This window comes from Gadus morhua, chromosome 17 (genome assembly GCF_902167405.1).
Source record: "Gadus morhua chromosome 17, gadMor3.0, whole genome shotgun sequence".
NCBI lineage: Eukaryota > Metazoa > Chordata > Actinopteri > Gadiformes > Gadidae > Gadus > Gadus morhua.
In genome coordinates, this window is record NC_044064.1 from 13,421,948 (window position 1) to 13,441,292 (window position 19,345).

The 19,345-nt window shown below is 42.5% G+C and overlaps 1 protein-coding gene across 2 annotated transcripts in view; it reads right to left on the reverse strand.

The window, feature by feature from the left end:
* Nucleotides 1-705: 705 nt before the first annotated feature.
* Nucleotides 706-19,345, reverse strand: part of rbm46 (RNA binding motif protein 46) — a 52,099-nt gene continuing 33,459 nt past the window's right edge. For both annotated transcript variants that reach the window (XM_030339214.1, XM_030339213.1), the window contains exons 10-11: nucleotides 6,840-7,038; nucleotides 706-798 (exon numbers count right to left, since the gene is read on the reverse strand). In XM_030339214.1, coding sequence (XP_030195074.1) covers nucleotides 6,842-7,038 — 197 coding nt within the window. In that variant the 3' untranslated portion in view covers nucleotides 706-798; nucleotides 6,840-6,841. The remainder of the gene's footprint in view (nucleotides 799-6,839; nucleotides 7,039-19,345) is intronic.

The window sequence follows — 19,345 nt, forward strand, 5'->3', positions numbered from 1 at the left end:
CCGTCGGCATCATAACTGCGTCTGAGATTAACCTCTTCTCAAGCAAAAGGATAAGGGAGGGTTGAGGATGATGAAGACTCTCACTGCAATCCTTCTCTCTCGCTCTCTCTCGCCACATTCACCACCTGATAAGAGGTCTACGAATCAAGGCAGAGTAAATCCACTAATGTTTGCCTTCTCTGAATCCGTCCCCTTGTGGTCTTTCCTCCCTCTCTCTATAGCATCTCTACATCTCTCCCTTCCCCCCTCCTTGCCCCAGGTCTGTTCCCCCTCACACTCCCCCCCTACTCCTCCCCTCCTTCCATCTTCTCCCTCCTCCTTTCTCCTTTCCTACTCCATCTCTCCCACCCTTCTTTCTCCTTCTCAGAGCATCACCTCCCTCAACCTCATCATGTTTGACAAAGAAGAACCAAACACAATACGTTAGAAACACTATTCATTTTTCACAATCAAGGCGGAACAAAAAAGGTTCAAAAGACAAACAATAACCTCAACAACGGCATGCATGGAACACACAGAAAAGCACACAATAAAAACGTTTGGCTCTCCCCCTCTCTACTGTTCTGTCTGAATACGGGAGAGAGAGAAATAGTCACGGGTCACTGTAGGGTCTTCTCTCCTCTCTCTCTCATGTTCTCTGTAACCTCTCTCTCTCTCTCTCTCTCTCTCTTCGTCTGCTTTCCTCCTGTGTCTCTCCCCCGGTCTCCCTCTTTGCTCTCTTCATCTGGCCCTCTCCTGGTCTCCTCTCTCTCTGTTCTCCTCCTGTCTCTCTCCTCTCTCAACCAAGCGCAGGTGTTCCTGGAATGACAGATTGCTTTATGAAACCAAGGCCCAACTGTGTGTGTGTGTGTGTGTGTGTGTGTGTGTGTGTGTGTGTGTGTGTGTGTGTGTGTGTGTGTGTGTGTGTGTGTGTGTGTGTGTGTGTGTGTGTGTGTGGGAATAACGCTAGGAAAAGCAAATCCGCAACATCATGCAAGAGCTGTGTGGAGGAAGTCAATGATTTTCAGATCTACTCTCTGTCCGAGTCTGACTCGATTACAGCAGAGCTTCAATGTAAAGCGGGTCGCATTCACTTAATGAGCGGTAATGCCGCTGTAATGTGAGGCAACATTTTTTGAGCAGTGCTGGAATTTAGAAGGCGGCTCTTTAGCTGCACCGGTGGTTGAGCTCTTGATGGTAACACAACAAACTTTCAAAGCTCAAGTAAGTTCAAATAAAGACGCACTGCTTACAAACCAAAATGGTGGTTTGTACGTCGGGCAAAGTTTAAATTTAATTGTACTACAGTACTCTGCATTGTTGCACTCCAGATAAGTAAAATAAATCGTAACTGTAACTATAACTAATATAACCTTAACAACATGTTATTATAAGTAGGTCGATTAGTTAGCTTGTGAGGAAAGTATTTTACTATTTATTTCAAGTGAGTGAATTTTCATAAATAAATTCGACTACAAATCAAAGGAGACCGAAGTTTCACTGGGTACCGTTATTATTGCTCAACACATTTTTTTTACTGAAAGAAACTGAACAATACATACATGCCCTGAACCGTTATGAGCGAACTGAACGGTTCGCATTTTTTTACTTGAACCCTTCCATCCTTATGCATATAAATATATAATGTATTTATATTAATAGATATACTTATTTATGCAAGCAGAGCAGTGTAGTACACAAGCCAGTCGGCATGTGATGCCCCAACCACCCGTTCCAATTTTTCATCTTTACATTTATTTTATTGCTTCAATCAAATTCTTATCATTCTTATTACTGTCCTTTACTTTCTGCGGTGACACACATTTCCAATCTGGGATTAATAAAATGTATTTAATCGTATAGTAGTGATCTCTTTTCATTATCACATTACATATCTAATTGGTAGGTTAACCTGGTTTCATAACATTTATTAACAATATATTTCCGAATAACTTTGTTATGCCGCTTCTCCCAAAGAACATTTTATGCCTCGCCACGGCCGCACTTAGTAGTGATAAGACATTGTTAAAGGTCCCATGACATGCTATTTTATGTGTTCTTTAATATAGGTATTAGTGGGCAACTAACACAGTATTCAAAGACGTTCCCGAAATTCAGCCGTGGTGCAGAGTTACAGCCACTCCGAGCCAGTCGCACATTGAGCTTCCCCCAAATGCGCTGTTTTGGTGTCTGTAGCTATAATGCAAATGAGGAGGAGCGAGGCGGGTCAAGGAGGAGGGTGGGGGTGTGGCCCTGAGCAGCTTGCAGCCACGGTACCATGCGCTCTGTTTACAGTGGATGTATCGCAATGGCGAGGCGCACACAGCCTTTAGCCGTTTTCTGTAAATATTCTAGAACACACGGGAGTCCTGGAGCTCTATATCTAAATATTATCATATAGCCTACATAGATATCTATATCATATAATATATATTATAACGGCCAAAAGCTGTGTGAGCCGATATTATGAATCTCAAACGACCGCGTTGGGTTCTCCGACGTTCCTGGTTCTTCAACGTCCTCATCAATGTGAAGTAGACTGAACCGCGACAAGGAGGAGAAAGGGATCGTTGCCGGGCAGCGCTTAGGCACCTCTGCCTCCGGCAGCGGTCCCTCAGCGGGTCTCAAGCTGGAGACATTCGCCGCCAACAATCCCTTTCTCCTCCATGTCGTGGTTCATGTTCTTGAGGGAGTCAAAGCCAAAGTTCCTTCCCCCCAATTCATTCTCAACCTTGGCTGAGATAACCCCCAATACGAGTCTCGTTGTAGAAATACCAGAGACGAGAGTCCGACAGAAAGGTTATCCAAATAACAAGGAAGTGTACAACACTTGCGTTACAGTCCTGGAGCTCTATATCTAAATAATATCATATAATACATAGAAATCTATATCATTTAATACATATTATCACGGCCAAAAGCTGTGTGCGCCTCCAGACGATATAATGAATCACAAACGACTTTGTCGGGTTCTGCAACGTCTCTGGTTCTTCCACTTTCACATCAACCTGAAGTCGACTGAACCGCGCGCTGCCTGCTGCCGGCTGCCCGCTGCCGGGCGATGGTGCCTCGCGGCAACCGGCGGCATGTCGCAGTTCATGTACTTCAGCCAGTCAAAGCCAAAGTTCCTTTCCCCCAATTCCTTCTCAACCATGGCTCAGATAACCCCCACAACAGTCTCGTTGTGGAAATACAAGACACGTCAAAGAACCGACAAGAAACACTTGCGTTACAGTGTGTGTATTCACACACACACACACACACACACACACACACACACACACGCGGCGCTCGCACGGTCGAGTCTCATTGGCGGGCCAACGTCTCTGGGCGGGCCAGGCAGAGTAAGGGGAGGAGCTGAGATTCCTGATGACGTCATGAATACAGACATTCCAAATCAGCGCACTTTAGCCTCCGTTTTTTCAAAGGCGAGCAGAACAGCTAGTGCTCGTTTTACACCAAACGCAAGTTTTAGCCATTGGGGGACCATAGGCAGGCTAGGGGAACTCATATTTACGTTAGAAAACCTCATAAAGTGAGATTTTCATGTCATGGGACCTTTAAGTACTTGCAAGGCGGGTCACTCCTTCTTTGTCCTGACACAAAGCACATTGATTCCAAGGACTAAAGTGCTACTGCTATTGTTTACATCGTGCTTATTCTAAAAGCGCTTTGGCAGAGTCAGCACAATGGGGACATTTTGACAAACAATATTGTGAGGGGTATTTCAGTGAGGCAAAGAGACGGCTACAATGGTTTAATCATCCAGATACTTATGGTCCTTCAAGTGCCCCCCTGTGGTGACATGTGCTCTTTGGGTCCTTGTTGGAGAGGGCTGTTGGATCAGTGCTCATCAACAACAATCGCTTCATTAGCAAAAAAGCGGACATCATTATCTCTTACCGCCATTGTGCATACTAATCAAAGACCTTCCGACAGCACAGGCACAGCGGTGGAGGTTTGATCGTCATGATAAGAGAGCGACAGAGGGGGAGAGGACACCATGGGAGACCGTGTTGAGGAGTCAGTGAGTTGAAGTTAAAGGACAGAGTGACAATGATGCAGTAAAGAGAGGTTGGAGATAAGAGAGGAAATGAGAGGGTGATATTAGAGAGTGGGAGTTAAGAGAGATAGAGCAAGACAGAGTAAGAGTCAGAGGGAAGGAGAGGAGAGGAGATAGAGGAGAGGGATAGATAAAGGAGGGAGAACTGGCGAGTCTGAGCTCAATATTGTTAGAACAGGGTAGAGGGTTGATAGATCAATAACGATCACACTTCCCCCTATATAGATAGGACAATATATAGGGAGAAGGATGTACTGACAAACATGGATTAGATACATAGATATTTAATAAGGGTGAAAACTGATGATGGCCAAAAAAGGTGACAAGTTTTTTTGGCCAGAAAATAAAATGAGCAGGCCCCTTCCTATGAATCACGCCACATTTTTCTAAACAAACTGTGAGTCAGAGATTTTCAGACCAGTGATATTCAGACTACCTCAGTTGGCACTTAAGTTAGCAATAAGAAAAACAATTAGAGCTGAAACGATTCATCGATTGATTCGAATAATTCGATTACAAAAAAGGATGGATAAATTTTTCTTGCCTCGAGTCATCGTTTATTTAATTTTACAGCTGAGGTCAGTTTTCCGCACTGACCATTTTTAGTGTGACACAACCGGCGCATACGCCACCCACAGAATGGACAGACGTGGCATGTTTTGACTTGTTTAGGGGCTAACATTAGCACTTGCTAAAATGGAAGACATGAGCGAAAATAGTGAGGAGAGCCAAACGGGCAGGAGAAAGCGACAGCGAATGTCCAAGGTTTGGGATCAATTCACGTTGAACATTAATGAGAAGACCGTGGTGTCCACTGCAAGACCGAGCTGGCGTACCACAGCAGCACGACTTCCATGCTGCAGCATCTCAACAGAAAACACCCATTCTACTCGGCAGACCGGACAATGGGAAAGTAACTAAATTGGTACTTTTGGTAGAAAATATGGTTTGCTACTCCATGCATTTTTGAAATAAAAAATGTGGATTTTTTAAAAAAAAGGAAACAAATTGGTTGTTCATTATTAATTGACGAGTTATTTTCTCATGTTTATTTATAATTACTTTTCAATTAAGCAATGTATGTTTTAACCGATTACTCGATTAATCGATGGAATAATCGGTAGAATAATCGATTACTAAAATATTCGATAGCTGCAGCCCTAAAAACAATAAGAAAAACTTGCATCTATTAGAATTTTTTATGTATTCTTTACGTGAAATGACAAATAAATAAAAGATAAGTGACGTACATTAACCCTTATCACTGTGACTGACATAAGTCCTACATTTTAAGAGAATAGGGGTAGAATCATATGTCTTTGCCACTCTTCCCACTGTTCGACTCTGCTGCGAATATAGGTGGCGTTCTTTTCGTGATCAAGGGGTACCGTGTGTAGACATGTGGATCAGAGGTGGACTGCGGTGTCCGAGAAGAAGAGGAACTTTTTGGACACTTAAATATAAACCAACAGTGTGGGTGGCTGGTGTAATGGTGGTGTAACGTCCCTGTCCGAATGAGGGTTAAGATTTCTGGACACCTATACAGGGTGGAGCGTATTTCACATATAACCTTGCTCATTGAAACACTCATACACGACGACGATGCTGAAAAAGTATTCTTACGTTTTCGTGGGTCGTAACCATGGGGATATCATGCCCTCCTCTTTCCTTAAACTCTCAACCCAAAACATGGTTTAGTTGACAAGCTAACCTTATCTCCCAAATAATTACTTATATAAAAACAGGCTGCTTTCACTGTTCTCCAAGCTGTCTGGAAGTGGAGCTAGAAGAGAGTTTAGCGGAGAGAGTCGAAGTCATGACCCACCCTACTCTGCATCTCATTGGCTACTACTCATCGATAACTTGGATGAGACGTAGACAACAATTGCCCTATTTGAGTTTATGTAACACTGAGCTTTTAACTACAAATATATTTCTGGGTTGACACTCAGGTTTCAAAAGCACTTGCCCATCGGGCAAGTACAGGTCATGTTCGACTTGCCCGAATGTAATGTTCACTTGTCCAAATTCAAATCATAATCGTGAACGGGCCTCTTTTTGCACCTGGCCTAATTTTGGGGAACTCAGAAAACTCATCCTAGCTCAGACTGAAGCTGAATGTTAGCTACCACATAGTATGTGTTTAAAAAATAACACACTTCGCTTTTGTTTACTTATTTACCAAATGGTCACATCGTGCCATGAAGTGATTTCAGTCCACTGTTGCAAACTATTAAAGCTTTCGCCCAGTTATATTTAGACCTGCATGCTTTCATCTGGATTTTATGCAAATGTAAATAACTAAATGTCCAAGGTAGTAGCAAAGATATGCATTTTTTAACTTTCACGTTTCTAACTAAATCACTAAATCACAATAACGTTTACAGTAGTGTTGTCACGATACTGGATTTTCGCCAGAGGATCAGGGCAAGGTCAGGGGGGCGTTTGCTCTAAAAAGGTTGAGAACATCTGCTTTATATGAACAAACCCTAAAAAATGCACTTGCCCTTTCGGGCAACCAAAAATCATCTCAACTTGTCCACATATTATATTTAGTTGCCCCGGGCAAGCAGGCAACCGTTAGTGTCAGCCCCTGTATTTAAACATCAATGTGTAGTGTGCATTTTACGTGTATATGCATGCTGTATGTAGACTTCAGAATTTGATTGAAAAAATATGTAACCCTGAATTTGTTTTACCTGGTCAAATCTATTCCCCATGTATATGTGTGTACATATACACGCATGTACAGTATGTGTGTAAATGTGTCAAACAGTGTGTGTGTGTGTGTTCCTACCGTCAGTAGAAGGGGGACGGCAGGGGGGCGTAGATTTGGGAGAGGGAGGGCAGCGGGGGAGAGAGGGACGAGTTGGGGTACGGGGAGGTAAAACAGGGGGTCAAGGCTCTAGAGCTGTAGCCCAACCCAACAGCACTTAGAGGGGGAGAGAGGGGGGCTGGAGAACCAGGACCATTATCACCAGACAGCCAGGAACCGTCTAGAGAGAGAAAGAGAGAGACAGAAGGGGAGAGAGCGAGTGACAGGGAGAAAGGGAGAGAGAGGGGGATTGGAGAGACATTTAAATTCAGATTACTTTATTGATGTTTATTGTGAAGATATCCGGAGTGCTAACAAGACAAGCTCAGATGGTGACAACAAATCAATCTCAATGCAATCTAAATGCTACCCGAGTGAGAAATGGAATTGTTAAAGTGACCGAAAATTTTACTTTCTGAGGTTTTCTAACATTAATATGATATAACATATATATAATATGAATACCTACCTATGCTCCCCCCAGATTGATGTGGAAGTGGAAGTACCAGAGACGTCGGAGAACCCGACGCAGTCGTTTGAGATTCATAATATCGTCTGGAGCCGCACACATCTTTTGGCCGTGATAATATATAATATATGATATAGATATCTATGTATAGTATGATATTAATTAGATATAGAGCTCCAGGACTCCCGTCGGAGCACCTGGAGTGTTGTAGAATATTTACAGAACACGGCCAAAGGCTGTGTGCGCCTCGCAATGCGATACATCCACTGTAAACAGAGCGCATGGTACCGTGGCCGCAAGCTGCTCAAGGCCACAACCCTACCCTCCTCCTTCATCCGCCTCTCTCTCCTCATTTGCATTAAAGCTACAGACACCATAATGGCGTGTTTGGGGAAAGCTCAATGTGCGAATAGTGGCTGTAATTCTGCACCACGGCTGAATTTCAGGTCTTCAAATACTGTGTTAGGGGCCCACTAATATCTATATTAAAGCATCCATAAAGTAGCATGCCATGGGACCTTTAACAAAGTACTACCCATTGAATTTTCATGGTTTACAGCAGTCTTTCCCAAAGACTGGGTCGCGAACCACATATGGGTTGCTGGAGATTTTTTTTTTTTTCACATTAACATTTGAAAAAAAACTTTCAACAAGAACCATGTCTTTGATAGTACTGAATGTTTGTATTGTTCTGATAATTTTGAATATAACATTGAATCTAGTTGAAGGCTAATGTACATTGTGTTTGTTTTAATGATGAGAGGAAATTACAACAATAAGATAGCCAAAACAAGGAGATGTTAACTCTGCCTAAATGCATTTCTTTGGTGTCATTAATAAAGTATTTAATGTGTGGATTATGTTTTCAGTAACAAGTGAATAAAACAGAGTTGAGATTCATCTCTTCGAAATGGCTGGTTTAAGTTCATTCATAAGGGGATTGGGAATTGGCAGTGAAAACTTTCAGGAATGTTAATTAATGCACAAATTTGTTCTTCTCACGATTTTATACATAAGGCCTATTGTGATTTGGGTCGCGATGGTTTGTAATTAAAAAGAAAATGGGTCCCCTGAAAAAATGTTTGGGATACACTGGTTCACAGAATACTAGCTTTTCCCTTCCCACTACTTACCTACGTATACGCCTGCTAGGGGAACAATGGTATATTGATGGGGACAAGAGTATAGTTTACAACTTCTTAAAGACACAGTTCCCGTTGACTTTGCCCCACAGGCGGGATTTAACCACTAACGCCTCGTGCCCACTGCCTCCGTCCGTTGACTGATCCCCATTGACTTTGAATGGGGACGGATGCGCATGCATTGTGGATCCGTGCACTGAAGGGCTCGTCAAAAAGTTTAAAAACGTGTAACTTTTCCGGCAGCGACGGATCCGTCATCCAATCAGATCACGTATGCAAATTTAAGCACTGACACTACTCGGGCTCTGACGACCCTGGAAAGCTCCCCCATCCGTCAGCCACGCCTTCTGACGTCCTTTGACTGACGGTGCAGTGGGCACGAGGCATAAGTCAGAGCCGTCAGGTTAGCTTTGGGTCGCTACTTAACCATGTGGGGAAACACACAGTTTCTTTATCATTATTTAGTGTTATTGAGTTACATATAGCATGCAGGCATTCCCTCAGGCTGACTCTGGTCAGTTAGCATTAGCAGACTGACAGGCTAGCCTGAACTTCCCTGCCCACATGCACAGAACTCCAATGTTCCCTACTATAGGAAGGTACCGCTCACTCTGACTGCATATGTACCCCATGTACCCTTGGGATCAATAAGGTAAAATCCTATCTTTAAAATTCCTCAAAGAAGATGGACTGATGGAGCATGAAGAGAGACGGGTGAGACAGGGCCTTCGGTTGGTTCTTAATGGACTACACTTGAGAATCAAGGCATCTGGTTGGCGTTACATGGAGTTTTGCTGTAACTACCATATTTTCCGCACTATAAGGCGCACCGGAGTATAAGCCGCAGCAGCTAAATTGAATGATGTGTACATATATAAGCCGCACTGGACTATAAGCCGCAGGTGTTTTAATGTTTAATTACCATTAGGGCTGGCCCGAATGCCATTTTTCAGGCTTCGAATACTCGTTGGTTTTTCCGAGCGAATATTCGAATACTCGTTCCAGAAAAACACACCATCAAAAACAACATTTATAATCCCTATATACCTGGAACCAATTTTGACAGTATCTGCATATTTTGTTGAAGATTTAATAGCTTTTGAACGTTAATTAGTAGGCCTAAGTGGGTTGAAGTTCCTTTTTTTTCCCCGTGAAAGCGAACAGCTGTTGTTCCGTTCCAAATCAGCTGTCCTCTGCCATCTCGGCCCTTACGGGAGCTTTTCAATTCATCCTGGAACGTGAATCTTTTCAGGGAATTTGTAAAATAAATCCATAACAAATAACGAATATTGATTGTCTTATGCGTCAATATTATATCCATTATATTGCCCGGGTATTCCCAAGACGCTCACGCTCTGCAGCAAGCCAGTCACAGTTGCTTAGTGCGGCGCTGTACAGCGAACGTAAAAAAAACAACTAAGCTAGAGTTAACATTTCGCTAAGTATTACTTTTCCTCCCGAGATCCCGCTAATGTTGTGATATAAAGTAAAGGGAAACAAGATATCTATTCTTCCTCCACCTCTCTCGCTTCTCTGCTTGGTGTCGCTGACGCTTAGTTTGCCTCCCTCGCTCTTGTAACGTCGCGTACGTGAAAAAAACAACAACCAAGCTCCAAATACTGATTTAAGCTTCGAATACTAATTTTCCGAACTAGTATTTTTTTTTTTTTTTAAATGACGGTAAATGTTTTCCTGTCGCCTTTCTACTCTGCATTCCTATTAGCTATATGAGCTCCTCCCTGATCCAGAAGGTTTAATTTTGCCTGACTGCAATTAAAGGACGGGTGTCCCAAAACTACTTGCGGCTTAACACATGGAAAACAAGGGCTGATAATCATAGGCCACAAGCAACAACAAACAGTGTTTGAAGACGTGACACTGTGTTTTGAAGGCTCTGCAATCTTCCTGTGTCAAAAATATTGCTGTTTTGTTAAACCCTATGCCTTCTTTTGATGAACACGTAAAAAGTATTACCAGAATTGAGTTTTGTTCATCTTAGAAACAATGCTAAAATTAGACCAACGGTATCCACAGAGACGCTTATCCACGCATTTAAATAGTCTAGACCAGATTACTGTCATTTTCTGTTCCGCGGTTTACTGAACTACACAATGGAAAGCCTCCAGCTTGTGCAGAACACCACTGATAAGACTCACTAGAAAAAGAAAATTGGACCACTTAATTGCTTTTCTCTCCTTATTCTGCGTGCTTCCAATTAATGTCATGTCAGATTTAAGGTTCTGCTGCTTACCTATAAAATCCTTCCAAAATCAGCACCATCCTACTTGAAGGATCGTAATATAAATGTTAATTTGTTTAAAATTGCTCTTAAAATGTTTGCTTGTAATACTACTGTGTATGTCAATTATGGGAGTAATAAGCACTCCCCCAATCTGCGCTTCTTCTCAGGGTGTCTCCCTTCATAATTAAGTGAGTTTTTCCCCTCTGGGGGCTTTGGTTAAGGGGTGTCTACTGCCTGTGAAGCCCTTTGGGACTGTATCTGTGATTATGGGCTATACAAATATAATCGACTTGTCTTGACTCTCTCTCTCTCTCTCTGTTATTAAGATTATATTTCTTATCGGGGTCGGGACCTTCAGCCCTGTGTTGGAATACAGCACAGCCTGGTGATCATAATCCACGCCCCTCCCTGGCTCATCAGAAGGCTTAATGGAGCTCTGGGTTATCTCCACTAATATTAAACTACCTTGAACTCCAAATACAGTGTGTTGGTGTGTGTGTTTGTTTCTAGATGTGTGTTTCTATATCTGGGTTGGTCTGTTTCTGCATGCATGCTTATTTGTACATGAATCCCCAGTTTAGTGACCTGTTTTAACATGTCACGATAACACACGTGTCAAATATGACATCTACGCAACATTATACACAATGTGGCTGTGCGAAGATTATATAACAGCATGAATTATATGTAGCATGTTCTATTCAAATACAGGCCCTGAGGAGTGTTGCTGTTTATTCAACAATGAGCAAAACCCTTCCTGGATTGCAACCAAACTCCCACATGCAGCCAGGGAGCCAGCACTGCTGCACACAAGCTATGTGTTCAGTGTGTGTGTGCGTGCGTGTCTGCAAAATTTGTGCATATGGATAATGGATGCATACGACATGTATGTATTTGTATATGTGTAACGTGTCTGTATATCCATGTGTGTGTTTGTTTGTGTGTGTTTGTACAGTAAGTGTGTATGTGTGTTGATGTGTAGTCTTAATTGCAGTGTTTACAAAGCTAATGTCTTGCTTTGGGCAAGGGGGAGGGGTTTGGCTTACTCAAAGTCTAAAAAAAGGACAAATTAAATGAACTTCCTGTGTGTTAAATAGGAAGTAGCCAACCAGACGCCTGGACATGCCCCTTGATTTGGCTAGAGACGACACACAGACAGACACACACACATTCTGGAACTCAAGTATAATTGCAAAAACACACACACACACACACACACACACATCTTGACAACATGAGAATCGCGATTACTTTCATGCTTAGAATTGAGGTCACGATTCTCTCACAATTTTCAATCAAATAATTGACCTGATACAGAAGGAATCATAACAATGATGGTGCCTGATAAAGGACCGTCACAGCAACTTCAGACAACAGAAAGGGAACCATCCAGGGACCCACACAGGTCCAGCATTTAACCAATACTCACAAATAACGTGACAGCACAAATAAAGGCATTAAAACAATGATTATTAAAATGCTTGATGATTTAACGACCTGCTGCTGTGGATCCTGCAGCTACTGCCATTTTTTCCCATTATTTCTTAAAAACAGCTTTGACAACAGCCCATGTAATTACCGTATTTTCCTCACTATAAGGCGCACCGGATTATAAGGCGCACCTTCAATGAATGGCCTATTTTAGAACTTTTTTCATAAATAGGGCGCGCCGGATTATAAGGCACAGAGACTAGAAGATACTGCAGTCAAACGTTTGACTGGGGTTGCGTTATGCATCAACTAGAACGAGCTGTGCTAAAGGGAATGTCAACCACACAGATAAAGTCAAACTTCATAGAGCGTTCCGACTACTCCGTTCACTCCCATGGTAATGATGTTCAAACGTTAATGTGCATATTAACAATTTCTCCCAGCCTTGTTCAGTTGTAAACATGTAAAAGAAACACTGTCTGATACTGCTAATTCAAACGATAGTGCATAACTAAACATTATTCAGTTACGTATAACACGTAAAGCTCACTTTTTCAGTTCATTCCCCGTCCACGAATCCCTCAAATTCTTTTTCTTCAGTGTCCGAATAGAACAGTTGGGCGAGTACGGCATCCAACATGCCCGGCTCCCTCTCGTCATTATCCGAGTCAGTGTCGCTACTGGTGCCTGGCAGTTCAGTGATTATTCCTGCCTTCGTGAAAGCTCGGACCACAGTTGAGACTGATATATCAGCCCAGGCATCCACAATCGATTGTCAAATAGTGGCGTAAGTCGCCCGGCGCTGTCTCCTCGACTTGGTGAACGTGTGTTCGCCTTCTAAGGCCCCGTCCCCACGAAACGGCCGATTTTTTGGTGAAACCGCATAAGTCTTGTGCGTTTCGGCCGACCGTCCAGACGGAGCAGGCGAATCCGGTGCCCGAAACCGCACATTTCTGAAACCACCCTCAGAGGTGGTTTCAAATCTATCCGGACCTATGCGGCTTCGTGTTAGGATTCGTGTGGATGCCTGAAACGCAAACGATGACGTCATTAGCCCTCAACCAGCTCTGTGACGTCAGAGTTGCGTTGAATTTTTTATTTATTATTTAATTGGGTGTCAAGCAACTACGTTGCGAGACAACCTATTGTTTTTGTATGAGTTCTTATTATTATTACGCTGCAATGGGAGTCAATGGCAGCCCATAGAACCGCTTGGCGAAAAGTTGTGAAATTTGGCACACTGGTTCAGGACAGCCCCATTAGCCCATTAAGCCAATCTCAGGTTGCTAGCCCAACAGCTCTAGCGCCACCAACAGGTCAAAGTTGCACATGCATTCATGTTCATAACTTTCGACCTATTTGACCAATTTTCACAAACCAGGTATCATTGGATTCCTTGAACCAAGCCCAGTTCAACACACCCTATGAAGTCATTGCGCCATGACGTATATGTCCGCCATCTTGGTTTATGTCAAAAACCTTCAAAGTGCTACTTCTATCGCAAATCTTGTCCAATCACCTCGAAACTTGGCACACATGATCTTCTGGCCATGCTTGATAAAAAACATCGAATAGATTTGTCAAATTCAAAACCGTTTGCCCGCTAAAGCCAATCAAATTTGGCGGCATAGCCGCCAAACCGGATGCAAGCCCATATCTCAGCAGCCCTTTGACATATCATAACTAACCTTGGTACATAGACCCATGACCCCATAAAGGTGACACTGAATGAATCTGGTGAGATTTGACCTCTAGGGGGCGCTGTTATTAATGTCGATGTGTTTTGACTCCTCTCTCTTCACATGAGTACATTTAAAACTTATTTTCAATGTCTAGTGATACTATCAGACCTCCCCGTATAGCTAGTATATTATTTCTTGCAGAAATATCCGCGACAGCCAATGATATTCGACCGCGAAGCCGCCAAACCGGAAACACGCCAATATCTCAGCAGCCCTTTGACATATCATAACCAAACTTGATACATAGACCCATAACATCATCAGGGGGACACTCAATGAATTTGGTGACCATTGACCTATAGGGGGCGCTATAATTAATGAAAACGTGTTTTAACTTCTCTCTCTTCACATGAGTACATTTCAAACTTATATTTAATGTCTGAGGATACTGCCAGACCTCCTTATGTAGCTTATGAATTATTTCTCATTGCAACATCAGAACTTGGCCGCCATGTTGAAAGTTGTCAAAATCAGTTGAAAATGTCCACAGGCCACAAATTATGTCTGTGTTGTCTCTCCTGGCACTCATTTAATATTCTTACATTGATTTCTTAAATATGTATATGTAAAAACGGATGTGAATAATTACTTTACGGTTAAAATAAGCCAATGTATAAATTCAGATTATTTTGCCGTTTTAGGTTTGCGATTATGTCACTTCCGAACGAAAACGTTTTGGTTAGCAATTGTGTACAAACTAAAATCAATGCAATTGGCATCAGAATGTCTTCATACAGTGTTAGACAGTTTATATTATTATTTACAACTATGTACAACATGCTGTTTAGTCAAATGTAAATTCAGTATTTTTGTATTCTTTTATTTGCAGTTTTCACCGTCTGTTAATGAGGAATTGTGACAGTAAATGGTCAACCTTACTACGACAGTCTTCATTGGCTACGGTTTAACTCGGTGTTAAGTCAGAGTTACAACACACTGCACGAGAACACTACAATGTCCAATCTTCATAGAACTAGGCATATATGATCTTCCGACCAAGCTGAACAAATGTATCAAACCGCTTTCTCAAATTCAAAACCGTTTGGCCGTGACAGCCAATCAAACTTGACGGCGCTCATTAATGGGTAGACACTGCACTCGTGTGGCGACAAGCGGTACTTATGTATAATGCAACAATGACTATATTCATCATTCCGCCCACCTACATTATAAACTGCAATTCCCACTGGATTAGATGCTTCACGAACAACCTCCAGAACGGATGCTTCTTTACATTGTGTCTCTTTTAGGGATATTGTTCCGAATACCCCTATGTATTTGTGACATTTGTTCTGTCAGGCAGACTGCATTGCGCCCTTACCTCTAGGTGGGGTCCTTTTCCCATTTACTCATCCCACTGTCGGTATTGCCGATTTCCGGTCGTCATGTAGCCCCCTGGCCGATTGCGTCCATCCGGCAGAATTAGCCTACCGAGTCCGATTACGCTTGACACCCACATTGCTGCTCGCAGCTATATTTTTTATTCTTTTTGTAGCTTTAAATAAAGCGCCTTGATAAATGTAATTACTACATTAAAAAGTATTTCAGCTCAATTTAAAAGGTTGAATCTCCTCGTGACTGAATGTCTGTATACAGCGAGCAGGCTTGATGCGCTCCACTTTTTTCTGTAGAGAACCAGCGCCTTGAATATTTACTACAGCGTTTCTACAGCTCGATGCGGTTTCGAAATGACTCCGTCTTTACGGAGATATCCCTGAACCGCATAAATCCAAATTGGATCGTTTTCGCCCGTTTTGGCTCCGTGTGGACGGGGCCTAAGTATTCGTGGTTACGCCATATATAAGGCGCTCCGGATTATAAGGCGCCTTGTCGTTTTTTGAAAAAAAATTAAAGGCTTTTTGAGTGCGCCTTATAGTGCGGAAAATACGGTATTGAACAACTGTAGCATATACTTTTCATTCATTGTTGATTGGGATTTATCATTGCACACATGGAAACAAGTTGATCAGTGGGACAAATAAATTGAACCAAAACGACAATTCAATCCCAATTTTGCAAAGGTAGCGTAAACAGTTCCAAGTCTTCCCTCCCAAGCTCAGCCCGCAGGTCCAGCTACCGCGGACAGCGCTGTTATAAGTAAAAAAAAAGGCTCGTTTTCGATTCCCATAGAACTATGTTGACATGTCAGTACTACGGCTCTAATCGTTTAGCTACGCAACACTTGGGTTATGCCATTTAGAGAGATAATTAATTTGGGAATCACTCTCGCTCAATTTCCAAGCGGTGGAGCCAGCAGTTCGTTTCACATAAAGCAGAAGGAATTAGCAGAGAGCAGCCTTGTCCTATAGGGTTATTGATACTATAATAGATTCAACTACCAGGGGGATGTGTGAATAATGTTATTATATCTTATGTATGCAAATCTACAAAATAAAACCCACAAGTGGGGAGAATGAAGCCCGTTCTCCAGTGAGATGCAGGCTGGTTATATCCTATAACCCAGATCAATGAACAGGCTATATATATTTGTGTTTAAACAGCCTCCCTCTATTGAGAGTCGGGCAATTTTAAGTAGGGATGGGCAACGATCGTCGAATAGTCGGATACTCTGAGTCACGTAGAATATCATATAATGAATGTGACTAGAGATAGACCGATATGGATTTTTCAGGGTCGATACCGATTCCGATTATTAGTAGTCAAGGGGGCTATTACAACTGAAAATTTAAAAAAGTAGTTCCCTAGTTAAACAGCCATTAATGACACAGTTTTCTCTCAGACACACACATACATACACTTCTCTAGCCATCCCCTCATCGTGCTTCCCTGTAATAAAACAAACTGAATTTTACTCTCTCTCTCTCACACACACAGGCACTTCTTACTTTTATCATTGACTATTTCCCTATCAATATTATCAGCAACCTTGTTTCAAGTGATTAAACTGTTTGAAAACACTAAATAGCCTACAGCATCTTCACTTTAATAATCAGTGTTTATCATAGGAACAGACAGCTGCTGCTAACGTATTGGGCCTCACAGTAACGTTAGTAGTCGTGAGTTGTAGAGTTTTGCTACAGTCTGCTGAGCGTCTAGAGCCAGAGAAGGAGAAAGCGGACCGCTGGGATAACGTTACGCTAAAAAATAATCAGCCTTCACCTTAAAGCCTAATAAGGGTTCGAGGGGCTCCGTGGTTACGCAGTTGGATAGCGCATTAAGCAGTTGTAGAAGTATAACCACCGCTTAACCATATCGATATTATCAGCAACCTTGTTTCGAGTGATTAACAGACTGCGAGCGAGCAGAGCTGCTGCTTATGTTTCGATAACGTTAATGGGCTCACAGTAATGTTACTAGTAGTTGTGAGATGTAGAGGACTGGGATGTTTATTACAATTTCGCGAGAGTCTGCTGCCTTTACTTACCTCGAAACCAAACCAGACAAAACCTATTCTCCTCTCCGCCGTGTGTGTGCGCACTGTGCATGCACAGCTTTCACTGCTGATTGGCTGTTACCCGTCGTGGCTCTGCGTGTAACCAGAGCGTGTAACCAATCAGATGGTTGGGACAATGCTGGAGGCAGCGTAGTGACAGCAGACAGAGAGGCGCGGCTGCATCAGAGCCAAAATAAGCAAGTTTTAAATTGATCTCTTATCACCTGTCGGATCAAAAAAAAAAGGCTGATGCCGATATGCGTCAAATGCTGAATATCGGCGCCGATAATCGGCCCGGCCGATAATCGGTCGATCCCTAAATGTGACTACCGTTATTTATTACACGGCTCTTCTCAATGCTGTTGAACACTACGGTCACTTGCATGGGCCTCCACAACTTCCGATGGTGAATAATTTTTTGATAATTCACAGTTGCAAAGCATATGACCGCTGTCAAGGAATTTTTTTTTTTTTTTTTTTCGTTTCACTCCGGAAGTAGTCCGGTAACTTATCAACCCCAGCGTCCTCAGTTGCTAAGCGACGTCAACGTCTTTGGCGGTTAATCGACACTACGAATGCTGGTAAAAATAATAATAATTATAAAGACACACTGTGTGAATTTATTTTTTTGGCCATGGTTTCCATATGCTAAAGACGTGTCTAGTTCACCGTCATGCAGGCTGTGGTCAGTAAAAAAAATAGCGATCTGTTTTCGGCGCATGTAGGCCTATCTGCAATTTGGGCCTAAGCCCAAATTGAAATAATTTTGATGTTGAATGTTGATGGCGCAGCTGTTGGAATAAACAGATCATAAAAGCCTCCCCCTGTGTCATTGTGTGTGCGTGTATACGAGGTGCGTGTGTGCGTGCGTGCAGAATTCTTGATTGACCGATGTCCGAACATTATTCGAATACTCAGCGAATAACCAATAGTATTTTTGCCAGAAATGCACATCCCTTATTTTAAAGAGGAATTAAGTAAATGCAGGACAAGCATTAATTGTCTCAGTGACTGAACATAATGAAGGCGCGTCTTTTCCACAACTCGTCTTGTGCATAATCGTTTTTTGAGCCACGTGACCGGCTCTTGTAATTGTTAGTCGCCCTCTGACAACAAGATACTGCTCCTTCGTGCCACTCGTCTCTCAATCAAGTGTCTAGTGGGCGCACATGGTGTTATTATTGCAATTATCGTCCAGAGCAACCTAATAACTTTACAACACTTCAAACCAAATTGAATACCAATGCTGAGCTACACTAGTTTGTGTCCTAGAGTTGCACAGCCAATTAAAGTTCACGGAACACGGTTCATACTCCTACTTGTGTTCCTCTGATACACTTACTTTTAATTATTTTTACTATTATTATTATCATTATTTAAAGGCCCACTATGCAACTTCGGGCATTTCTTGGCTGTTTTCTTGGTTTTGGCACGCACATTTCTCTACACAGCGCCCCCTACAGCTTTGTAGTAGATATTTCACAACACTGTCGTAACAACTCGTTGACGACCCTTCCCCATGCAGTTCTACGCGAGCCATGTGCATTTGTTTTCAAAGAAGCCGGCGAATGCGTGGAGCCATGTCCGAAGTAGATGTTCATAAAGTGTAGGCAAGGTTATACATTTTTAAAAAGGTGTATTTGTATTGCAATAAACATAAATCCATCCTTTTTTATAGTTGACCTCGGAGAATGTATATCCTAGATTATAATTGTTATATCTTAGGTTGAACAGAACAATCAGTGTAAGAGGTTTGGCTTGTATCTGGGGGACGAGACGGACGAACAGCAAAACACCCATGGAAACAAAGGTGTTTATATGGTTGCAACCAAGCAAGCTAGAAACATACAGGGCTCACAACAAAACGGTTGAGCAAATACATTTGTACAGAGACTATCAACATCAAGAACACCACGAAGACAAAGTTCACCCAAAGGTACTTTCAATTTCAAAAGCAACACGGCCGAGTCGGCGTCTGATTTGCAGTCTTTTTCTTTCAGTTCACGCTATTCCTGAAAAGCTTGCTCAACGTTTACTCGTGTCTGGCCTCTCTGTCGGTCAGTCTCCC